Source organism: Protopterus annectens, chromosome 3.part1 (genome assembly GCF_019279795.1).
Source record: "Protopterus annectens isolate FY-2018-M chromosome 3.part1, PAN1.0, whole genome shotgun sequence".
In the NCBI taxonomy this organism is placed as follows: domain Eukaryota; kingdom Metazoa; phylum Chordata; order Ceratodontiformes; family Protopteridae; genus Protopterus; species Protopterus annectens.
Genome location: NC_056732.1, coordinates 90352585 through 90365219, shown reverse-complemented (window position 1 = coordinate 90365219; position 12635 = coordinate 90352585). Strand labels below are relative to the sequence as shown.

Here is a 12635-nt window from a genome sequence, read left to right as displayed (position 1 = left end):
ACTGTTACAATACAGTCTGACATACAGGTGTATTTCTTTTCTGTCCAGCAGGGCCCACTCTTGGCACATTTTTAATACAAGCAGCTTTACAAATACATGTTCAGCACAAGCACCTGTACAAATCAGTTTGATGTACAAATGACATATTATTCTTTATAAAACATCAGATAGCTATGCTGGCGTATGTTACACATCCACTGCCCTACTACTGTTGGCATAGCTGGCAGTACCTCACAGCATCACAGAAGGCACCACCCCACCCTTAAAGCAGATGTCATGCATCCATATCCTCAAAACAGTACCACTTGTAGAAGTTCTTCAACTGGAGTGCAAGTAAGTTTATTGCAAATGTGTCTAGATTGTTTTTGATAACATTGCCACTTGTCAAATAAGGAGAAGCAGTTTGTTTGAATTGTTTGTTTTTAGTAAATGTTACTCATATCCAAATGTGTTTTTAACAGCACAGTGAGCTTATGCCAAAACTTAAAGACATGAAAGCAACAATGGATGGATTCTACCGTTCTTTTGAATATATTCAGGATTATGTCAGCATATATGGATTGAAGATTTGGCAAGAAGAATTGTCTCGCATGATCAACTATAATGTGGAGCAGGAGTGCAATAGCTTCCTGAGGACAAAGGTAATGCTGAATGACCACATATACAGCTTTGTTTAAAATTTATTTTGGGTTCTTTAGTTAATATCTACTGAAATCACGCAGTTTATTTTAAATATATATATATTCCCGGTAACAAGTAGAAGTTGTAATTTGTTAAAATATTTGTAGCTTCTCTGTTAGTGTAATTTGTAGCATCTTGCAAATTGATGCATCTCTTAGCCTGTTTCATGCCTTAGAGGTTTTAGCTCTCACTATGCTTCAGATGGCTCATGTTTTGACTAGTGGCCTGGATACTGAAAGAGCCATCGGGAGATAAATCAGGAGAGAAGGGAGTTATTGGTTGAGGTCAACTCACCCATCTCAGGAGGAGAGTGTTAGTAGACTTCCTCCACAAAACCACCTAGGAGAAGGCCTGGATTGCAGCACTTTACAGCTAAGAACTCAAGATAGTATGAGCTCACTAAAGAATGAATCTGTTCTCCGGCTAGGACTGTTGTTCTGTAGCAGCACATACTTAGAAAGAACCCACTCTAGTGGGCATTACATTGTGCTTTCTGGCCATTAAGGAGTTGTTAGGACCAGACAGAAGTCATCTGACCACCATTGCCCATTAGGTGATGTCTATGCTTCCTGTCTGTAACGCTCTCTTTCTAGTGCTCTAGGATGCTGGAGGTTATGAGGAATGAATGGACCAGTAAGAGACTGTCTTGATGGCCATGGGGAGACAAGAGGGCAAAAAAAAAAGAAATAAAACAGATGGCCTTCTTTAAATCAAAGTAGAAATTGAAAGTCATCCATCAAGTATTTTTCTATGTACAGTGTTGCTGTCTGAAATTTCAAAGAAGAAACCCCAAAACCATTCCTTGCAAACCCTTAGTGAACAGAATGTGTATCATTTCAGGCTGCTATGTCCTTGATTATACAGAAAGCTCATGGTTGTAGCCAGAGGTACCCCCTCACTTGGCATGACAGCTCGGTCCCCATCAGGACCTGGGTGTCTTAGTGAGGGTCCTCATATTCAACCCAGCCTTTAGGCAGGAGTGTAAGAAGTGACTACGGTTGCCAGGAAGCCTTTCATTTGGCAAATATAATCTTCCAGGTGGAAGAGGTTCACCATTTGGATGGAATGGTGCCCTTTACTACCAGAGTCAGTCATCTGATAGGTGTTCTATTCTATCTCATGGAACTTTGATTACTCCCTCTGGTATTTCATGATCAAGATGCATACTTAAGCTGTGTTTGCCTTTCATAACTTTGAGAACTGCAGGATCATGGTCTGTGCTGCCTAGTCAGGGAAACCATTAAAAGGGCACTGCAGCTTCCTTCAAATTTGAAAAACCTCCTTTGTGTTGATGAAAATTTCATGCATGATCGATGGACTTGGCAATCCCTCCCTCCCTCCCTCCCTCTAACCCACTGACTCACTGACTTTGAAGTTCATATCTTGAAAAATGTTTTTTTTCATGGTCTTGAGCTGTGTTTGCAGTCTGAATTTCAGGCTGTAATATGTAAGTAACAATAGTTTCATAGATTTACACTAGGCTAATGACCACTGAGCCCTTATAAGCCTAGCTGCATAACCCAAATATATCCCATGGGTTATTTTGCCTTAAAGGTTATTTTAAGGGGTGTATGTTAGTATGGGTCTGTAGGTGTACACTAGGCTAATGACTGTATCAGTTCTTTTAAAAGGATCAGATGTCTTTCATGCCCACCCACATTTCTTCCCAAGTGTTTCTGAAATCTCCTTAACCCATTCCTGTCAGCTTCCTCTTGTCTTTGCTGGGTTATCGTCATAGGAGAGAGAATTGTTCACACTGTGGATATGTGCAGCTTGTTTCATCTTTACCTGAAACAGGAACATAGTTTTTTGGAAAATCAAACAACTGTTCATCTGTTTTTCTCTGGAAGGGGAAGGACTGGCAATCATCCGTGTAACCCTTTTCCAAGTGAGCTGTCAATTACATTATTTTTTTGCCATCAGGTGGTTCACTACCTGCTAGAAAATGGTGCAGTCAAGACTGCTCTGCTAGAGGCATGGCTTTTTCCAGTGCTTGCTTCAGACATGTCTACATTACAGATGTCTGTGTTGTAGCCACTTGGCCTTCAGACCTTAATAAAGCATTATTAACTGTACTGTGGCAGTAGGACCTGGGTCATCTTTAATACCTTGTTAAAGACTCATCCCTTCTTCCATACTTGAAGACTCTTCACAGTCCTTGACTGACCAATGTTGAGAGGTTTAGGGAATCAATGTACTTTCCCTGCTGTAGGACATGGTGTCACAAGTGAACTGGCATAGGCTGTACACACCGCTGTTTGTGGGATCTCTTATTACGTTTAACATCTGACAAATAGAGCAACATTGAATAGAAAAGCTTAAACAACAGTTAGTATCCCAGTGTGTAATTTCTGTTTTCCATCCTTGCTCATTAAAATGTTATAGATATATATTAAAAACACCTTTATTAAATTATCTCTTAGACATAGGCACACTTTAGAAAACAAACCATGTTAACATATTTTCATGCATTCATTACATATATATTTTCTTTCTAACAATTTCCATACACGCCAACGTTACATTACTTGCTCAGTTCCTGCCTTCCCTTAAACCTCACTCTTCTCTCTCATCATTGTTCTGCGTGTACTGTTCCCACAACAATACTACCACTGTAAGGGACTTTTGCAGTCTGGTATGTCACAAAGCCTAACATTAATGCTGGGGAATCCGTCCACTCTCAGTGTACTTAAAAAATCTGGAATTCCATGCCAGTGCACCTAAAATAAGAAGAGAAAATAACCCAATTCAAAATCTAACTTGCAGTGTCTACAGAAAACCTAGCTATGTTCTTGATCCACTCCAGGATTATCAGTCATATCCTTGTCTCTCATCCTTTTTCTTGCTTTATTTTTCTTTTTCTTCAGTTATGCAAAAATAGCCACATGCTCTTAACTTAGTGTTTTCTCATTAACCTAATTCTGAGTATACCCATCTCTAGAACAACTTCCTCCTGCATGAAAATATATATCCTTACCAGTCTTATCTTATAACAGATGTTAAAAAAATAAATATTTTAGCATTATTTAATTTGTTAGCAAACCTTTGTACATAGATGTTTCTTTTCCCTTCCTGTGTTTTTTTTTACTTCACATCTAATTTTGATGTTAGAGTAATACCCATGTTACCCAATTGTAATTTAATTTTTTTAAGTGTGCATGATGTTATTATTCTGTTTCTTTTTCTCATTTCAAATTGTACAACACTGTAACTTTGTTGGAGCTTTTCACAGTGGGCCTGTGCTGAAAATGGGTAATAAAAAAAAAAAAAAATAGTCCTTTTCACCAACTTGGGAGGTGGAGGAAGCTCTTTGAGGTTTCGGGTGGAGCTATGCAATGAGGCGCTCCCTCAGAAGGCTTCCCTTTCTGCTGCTGCAGCGTACCACTGCTCTGCAGTTTTGAGCTAGAACAGGAGCAGTTTGTATTGTCTACTAAGTGGTGGCAGCAGTTTCAGCTCCATGGGAAAGGGAGAGTGTACTTGCCCGTACATCTCACTTTTGGCTTAGTGCTTTTATGGCTGTCTAGACATTAATGGCCATTCCCCTGTCTTCTCTTGGAAAAGTGAGGAAGACCCTTATGACATTTGAAGAGCTTATGCCCTCCATGCCTTAAAGTGTGTTGCTGTCCTATTGGGAGCTGATTAGTTAGTCCACAAAACGAAGCAGCTTTTCAGGCAAAACAATAAAGCCCTGAGCAGCGCAAGATTAGACAATTGTGAAAAAAAACACACGGACGGCTCAGCACACTTCAGTTCACTTTGTTCCACAGAAACACAGCACATTAACGCTCCACCATACTTGTTCATTTTAAAAATCACTTCCTCAGGAATGTGCTGTGTTTCTGTGGAACAAAGTGAACAGAAGTGTGCTGAGCCGTCCATGGGTTTTTTCACAATTGTCTAAGCTTGCCCTCCTCAGAGCTTTATTGTTTTGCCTGAAAAGCTGCTTCGTTTTGTGGATTGCAAGTTTTATTTGGAAGCTGCTGTGAATTTTGTTTTGTTTTTTCTTGATTATTTAGTCCCTTACCTCGGAGCAGTTTGAACTATCACCATTGACACAAGATTGAGAGGAGTGAACTGCTCCTGCATCTCCTCCTGGGAACAAAACTTGGCTTAAGTCTTGGGCTTCCTGAATTCCATGTTAGATGTACTATGGTGTGTTTACTCTTGTGAGTGACCCTCTTTGCCAAAGGTTCAGTCCCTTGGTTGAGTGAGCCGATGTGTGCCCCCTCTATTCAAAGGGGGCACTGCCAATTTTGCCCTGATAGGTGTGTTCCAGCTGCTGTGAACTGGAACTCCCTTGAGAATAAGGAGCTGCCTTCCTTGAAGATCCCTTCTGTATTGGCATTGGCTGAGAGATGGAAAAGTTGGGGAATGAAGGCTTAGCTTTCCCTGTCATGTCGTCTTCTCTTGTGGACCCCTCTGTGTAATATGTGGAATGGATACTTAGGTTTGTCAGGTTTTTCTGAGGCCCTCCCATACCCTCTTCTTTTGAGTGAGTGTGTCTGGTGCAGAGCTGGGCTTACCTGATGGCTCCATGTCTTCTGTGGGAGGGCCCTTGACTTTACATCATGCTTTTCCTGGCCAGAGGTTTGTTAGATTGGTTCTCCTCTCTCTGGTTCTCCTCTCTCTGGAGAACAGAACCCTTTCAGGACCAAGGTGTGTTCTTCCCAGACTTTTTAATGACTCCAGCAGGCCTCACGGCCAGTGGGGCAGCCCCCATATATACATTCATCAGTTCCTTGATGTCAGGTAGAACCTGTCCTCACTAATGTGAGGACACACTGTTGAGGAATACTGTTTGATGACAGCATAAGGCTCCTTGCAGAGCTATTATTTCCAATAACCGCACCCTGTTGTGTAACCCCGCACTCTTCTAGCCTTATCTCAAGTTAGCATTTGGATTGGTTTTTCTCACTATCCCTCAGTACTGAGTAGTAGGGGAAAGGGTGTAGATGTGCGAGATCTGAAATCTGTAAGTTTGCATTATGGCTCATAGACTTATTGGGGGAGCAGGTGGTTGGGATTATAGGAGGCTGAACTTCCTACGTGATATAATCAGTTGGCTGTGGGGAATGTTGTTGGCAAGGAAGTGGAAATGGTTACCATTCTGAAGTAAGGCCGAATGCTATCAGAAATACTTCAGAGGTACAGCCAGTTGTGCTAATCACAAGAACACACAGGAATGGAGTTCTTTGTGGTGTATTTGGCATGAACCAGTGACTTAGTAAGTTTCTGAAACTGTAGCATTAAATTACTATACTAACCCACTTTAGGGAAACAAACAGCATGCTTAGCTTTAAGAGAAACCTCCTTGCTCATCTTCTAAATGCTAGATTGAGTAAATGCTCTATGCTACTGGCTGACTAACTATGATCCTATCTACACTCATTACTTATTCCTGTCTCCTTATCATCACTTATTACCAGTCTACTCTAATAACATCTTCCCCTCTATATTTAACTTTCAAATTCTCCTCTTCCACAAATACCTCTACCCTGTCTACTTTCCTAATATTCAAAGCACTACTACTGTGAAACTTATGGCACTGATACTGCTTTGGAACACTTGTATTAAACTGCTTTTGACAGTTACTGACTGATTTGCAGTGTAGTGTGTGTAATAAGTATGCTTACTTCATTGTAAGATGTTTATCATGTTAAGAGGTGATCTTGACATCTGACTGTAATTGTGAAATATTTCACTTGATGCCTCTTTTGTCTAATTATCATGCTAGCTCAACCGTGATGTACTCGTAAAGGTTTCATGTTTATGGAACCGTGATGTACTCATAAAGATTTCATGTTTATGGAACCGTGATGTACTCGTAAGGGTTTCATGTTTATGGCACCGTGATGTACTCGTAATGGTTTCATGTTTATGGAACCGTGATGTACTCGTAAAGGTTTCATGTTTATGGAACTGTGATGTACTCGTAAAGGTTTCATGTTTATGGAACCATGACGTACTCGTAAAGGTTTCATGTTTATGGAACCGTGATGTGCTCGTAAAGGTTTCATGTTTATGGAACCGTGATGTACTCGTAAAGGTTTTATGTTTATGGAACTTTCTCTGCAGTCCTCAGTTGAAAAGGGGTCTTGCATGACACGGTCAGAAAAATCAGTCAGCAAATGCAATAAGTAAATGAAATATAGGCTTTCATTATACAATCTTTCTTGTACTTATGGAATTTCTAATAAATAATGAAGTATGTTTAAGTAATAGGTATGTATTGATTTGATAATTCTTCAGGCTAGGGCTTTTTGTTAAACATTTTCATGTATACTGTGTTGGCACAGATGGATAAAGCCCTGAGTAGGACCTAGTAAGCCAAAGTAAGACGAGAAGCTTAGGCCCCTGTTGGAGTTGATGGGGAGAAATGAATTCTGTGACATAAGCCTGTTTGCCTGTCTTCAGGGACGAAGAGAAGATCAAATTCTTCTGGGGCACTCCTCATGGTAGAATCCTTGGTAGAGACTATGGTTCGCACAGAGGTACTGTCTACAAAGGGGGCAGGCATACTGGTAACATCAGACAAGAGGAGTGGCACGCATTACAAATGCCCATTGCTTGCCCACATCTTGCACACCAACTAGCATGTGCAGGAAGGCAGTGCTATATAGAAATCCCGAGATCCTCTTCAGAATGACTGCACCATTCCCAGTAAACTAGAACCTTACCCCAGTGAATAAATGGACTTTAGGGCTTTTATGAAGGATGGGGGCAAATTGGTCAGTAGATTGACCTGGCAAGGATCTCTGGTTAGAGGTGGACCATAGCAAAAAAAAAAAAAAAAAATATATATATATATATATATATGTATATATATATATATATATATATATATATATATATATATATAAAATTTTCTTTTTTTTTTTTTTTCTCTCTCTATTCAGTGTTCCAGTACATGTTTGCTACCATAGTTAGTAGTGGTACAGATGATTTTTTGAGGTAAGAGTTACTCTTGATTTATGAAGAAAACCAGGATGGTGTTGAAAAGTTTAGGAAGTAAGTTGAAGGCAAAGTAGAGAAAAAAGAATTAGGAGAGTTTTGCATCATGGTACATTGCATCAGGCAGCACAGTCATCTCTGTGCTTCATGAAAGTAGGGTAAGGATGAGGGACTTAAATAATTCAGTGGGTAGCTGAAGAACTGATGCAGTGAGCAGCGTTGTGGTGTAACAAGTGACCAGGAATTACATGGAGGGATCTGAGACTAATTTGTTGGTAAATTCCTGAAACTCTGAGTAAGGCAGATATTGTTAAAGAATCTGAGATGGGAACATTGCAGTAATAGTGGATGACGTACAAGGGGTAAGAAGGAGAAATAAGAGAAGAAGCAGTAGTGAAAAAAGTGATTCAGGGTAGAAATGTTGGCAGCATAACAGAAGAGTGGGCACTGATGGGTAGTGATGAGAGTATTGTATAGATTCACTGTATACAGAAGGGACAGCAGTAGCAAAGGAGACAGGGTAGCAGTGCATAATTATTTGGGGACAAAATGCACTGAGGACTGATGATGCTGAAGAAGAGGAAGGAAGGACTGAAACCTTGATCTTGAAACAGGAAAGGAGAGCTTATATCCCTGGAGACCACTAGATGCAGAAAAGGATGATGTCATTTTCAAATGTAGGATAAGTTGACTAAAAATAAAGGAGAGGTATGAACTGTTGAACATGAGCATATTCAAGGAAGACCTTAGTTTTCCAGTTAGGAAGCAGAAAAAAATAAACACATTGATATGGGAGGGGATTACTAGAAGCTTTGGCAGAAGCTGGACTCTCAGAAAGTGAGGTTCACAACCAGTAAGTGTACTGCATTTTACCTTGCTGTAATCAGTACAAATGAGCTGGCAGAGACAGAGGGCTAGGTCAGAACAGTGAGTTGATCACACTGAAGACACTGCTGTACATTTATATATAGAATGTCTGTTATATGCATAGAAAAAAACTGATGAAAGAGAAAGGAATAGTAGTAACTGGGTACTTTTGTACTACATGCCGATTTAGAACATGTTGAATGCAGTCATACCAGTGAGCATAAATATCTGCAGGGAATGACCACAGATAGTTTATGCTAAAACCTAGTTGAGAAAGAGCAATCTTAGACCTAGTGTGTTTAAATGGTGAAGAAGGATCTATCTTGGTTGTGGAAGTGGGCAGCAGTGTTGAAAGAAGTGACTTGGTTGTAGAAAACAACCAATCAATAGAAAGGGTTTAGAAGATCAAGAAAACGGACTTTAAAAAAAAAAAAACATAAGACAGTGCCTCAGATATGTTATAGCAATAAGGAATGATCGCATAAAATGAGCAGTGGGCCACATCACCTTTCCCATTATATTATAAAAACAGCAAATGTTTGTCTGAAAGTGGGGAAATCACAGTGGGTTTCAGATGAGGTGGTATCAGTGGTTAGGGAAAATACAAAAAAAAAAAATTGCGAGTCTGTAGATAAGCCCAGGGTAAATGAGACAAATGCTAGGCTGTTTGAAGAAGGAGTCCTGGAAGAACTTCAGAAAGTAAAAGTGTGCAAGTCAAAGATCGTAGCATTCTCACTGAAATGAAAAGACAGCTGGGAGTACCACTAACAAACCATCTTCAGCAAATCAGGGGAGGAGGACAAGATTCCCAGTGATTGGCCAGGTTAGCCACATGGACTAATAGAAAAGGCTTCTGACTTTGGATCAGAAGATTGTAGGTTTCAGTCCTGAAATGGTCAACCAAAAGCAAGATAACATTTTTGAGCGAGGGTTTAGTATAATAAATAAGGTCTTTAACCTCACAGATACAAGGTAGAGGATTGAATTCTGATTTTTGGTTAGTGGCTACTGTTGTAATAGTTTGCAGACTAAGAACCTACTATTTACCTGTGAACCTAAGAAATGCTGGAAAATTGCAAGTGTGGCTCTGCATCACGACTGTTAAATTGAATATCAACCAGCCAATTTGTAGTTAGTCAGAGGGTAAAATGTGGACTCGCTACTGTTGGAGAAAATTTTAAAACTGCTAGAAGCTTGTGAGACAAAGAAGCAGATAGGCAGAGGACCCATGACCACATGACATAGCAACAGGAAGGGCATACTAGATAATTTATAGGTACATTTTGTCTCCCCACCTGCTGACAATTACCCCCTCTACAATTTGTCTTAGCTCATTCATTTTGTGTCAGTTGTAATGGGACTTTTGACTTGGGTAAGAGATGACTGTGAAACCACCATCTAGATAGGCATGAAGGCCATTTGATGCCAACCATCATCTGTCAGCCTTCTATGTTCCACCACTTGGCAGACTGTTAGACTAATAGCCCAACATGTTTGCTGAGGAGGACCACTGTCAGCAATGGCAGTGCTCCCCCTGTAAGTATGCTGAGCTTTTATGGGGAAGGCCCAGGGTATTTACAGGGGAAGGCCACTGTCACCAGTGACCTTGTCTGTCCCTTGGCCCCTGCTTTTGCCCCTTCTCCTGTACTGTCAGGGCTAAGTCCAAAACCTTCATTATTTTAAGTGACTAGAATGTTATGTAGTCAGCAGTAACTCCACCCCCGATGGCTGACATGAGCACTGATGTCACTGTGAGGTGCGTGTTCCCATACATACACTGCACGAGCTACCATCATTGGCTTGGGAATGCCAGTCTCAGATCCCTAGTTTCCTGGCTGATATTTGTTGGTGTAAAAGGATGGTCAAGGAGGGATCTGTTCTCATCCTTCCTCACTCATTTCCTCCAGCACCTGAATTGTTATAATAGGGCTCTACCTTCTGTGCTACAGAGTCAGGCTAGCCAAGCCTGTTCCTTTTTTTCTTTCTGATTGTGTTAGATAAGCAAATACCGGATCAGAAAGTATCTAACAATGATCTGCTTTTGACTTAAGCAATGTGTTTGACATGGTATTACAGAGCAATTAGTAAACAAATTAGGAGGGTTGGAAGTGGGTTCTATATATTAACTAAGACAAAACATTGGGCACAGTCACAAATGGAGCACCTCAAAGGTCAACACTAGTGCTGATTCTGTACACTTTCTTAAATTATGCAGCAGTGTTGATAAGAAGACATTGGAAGGATGAGAAGAGACATTGAAAGATTAGAGGAATGGTTTAAAACATGTCACCTTACCTACACTGACAAAAATACAAAACTGCAGAGCAGAAACTCAGCAAGAGAATACACAGCTTTAAGGGAGCCTGCAACAACAACAGTTTAGGAAAGTGAAGTTGAGTGATTATTCCGCAACCTAAAAGATTCACGCAGAGTGAGATAGCAGCAAGAGGGGTGGAGGAATGCCAGAATACATCAGAGAAGGCCTCACTACTGTTAAAAAGAAGTTACAGACCCTTTATAGATAATTATCAAGACTCCTTCTGGTGTCCTGCTGCAGTACTGGTAATGTCATCATTCCAGAGATACAAGGCCAGATTCATAAATGCTGAAGATTGATTTTGACCACTTCAAGATGCAAGAGAAATGCTGAATTGCCAAGAATAACTCATGACCAGGACTCCAGACCAAGCCATCATGAGTAATTAAATACACTGCTCAGAGAAGTGAGCTGAATGTCACTAAGATTTCATTCAGCTGTTCCCACCTCTGTGCCATTATTCCTAGCATCCTGATTTTAAGGTGACATTATCTTGATACTGTGGGGGACTGAGAATCTTAGTGTATGGTGAGGTAAGTGAATTTATTAATCCAGATAAATATAAACAAATGCATTTGGCATTCACAGTTAAATGAAACTGTGCATAATAGCTGCAGCAGTTAGATAATACTTTCTTCCAAACAACAGTTGCACAAAATTACATCACTATGCCAAACCTGTCATGATACATTGTTGAGCCATGTCTGCAGCTTAACACCATAGATTTCTTACTCTATTGTAGTAATCAATGACCTGTAACTGTCTTTAAATAGTTTGCACTAAATACCATACTATTTTTACTGAACAGCAAGAAACAGATAGTAGGTGATAAGGGCTTTTCATCCTGTGCTAAGTCTTTTTTCTTCTCACTGAATTTTCTGAATCAGGCCTGGAGTTTAGAGGAGAGCAGCATAAATGTCTGCACCATAAACCAGGTAAAGGGGAGCTAAAGGAACTTGTATTTAAATGGTTAATTATTATGGATGATTTATTAATGGCCCTTTTTTATATGGCGTAGCACACAACAACAACCGGAGGAATTTATAGACATAATCAACAACACAAATCAACATTTGCAATTTTCTAATTATTTTGATTGGAAAATTATTAACTTATTATATACAGAGGTATATATGAGAGAGGAAGCTAGAAGTGTGAGTGTTAGTTTTGAAAATGTGGAGAGTAATTCTATTTTGCATTACACTTATGCATCCATCTTTTCAAAAGACAGGTTTGCTAAAAAGTATGAAAAAATAGAATTAAGTTTCTTACACCGGATTAGATTAAAAAAAGAAGACATTTTAAACCATTTAAATGATGAGTTTTTAATTGGGGGTTATTCTAAGGAGTTGGTCTTGAATTTAAGACCATCTTTATTAAAGTAGCTCACTGAATCAAGAGACTAAAAAATGGCTATGTAAGTTACCTACATTATTGATACTGAGTAAGTTAAATATGTAGTTAAAGACAGTTGGAAAATGTTATCAGCCACCCCTAAATAGCTAAGGTAATAGGAACTGAACCTCTTTGGGGTGCAAAAAGGGAAGGGATTTAAAAAGTGAAGTGATGGTGGTAGTACACAAAGAGGAAAACAAATTGGTTGAAAAAATAGGTACCCACCCCTTAGAAAGTGTGGTATGTGCAGGTTAAATAATAATGGAGTAAATGTATATTGTGAGAATGGAAAAAGTTATACAAATCCACATTATGCCAACTGTTAATCTACTTTTGTTGTTTATATTGTTGTGTGTTAATCATTCTATCTTGGAAAGACTATTTGTCAGTTAAAGGAGAGGATTTATAAGCACATTAATGTGAT

At 39.6% G+C, this 12635-nt stretch overlaps 1 protein-coding gene across 1 annotated transcript in view; it reads left to right on the top strand.

The window, feature by feature from the left end:
- Positions 1–12635, top strand: part of WASHC5 (WASH complex subunit 5) — a 1015994-nt gene that overhangs the window by 670150 nt on the left and 333209 nt on the right. Inside the window, exon 18 of the mRNA XM_044066602.1 lies at positions 462–641. Coding sequence (XP_043922537.1) covers positions 462–641 — 180 coding nt within the window. The remainder of the gene's footprint in view (positions 1–461; positions 642–12635) is intronic.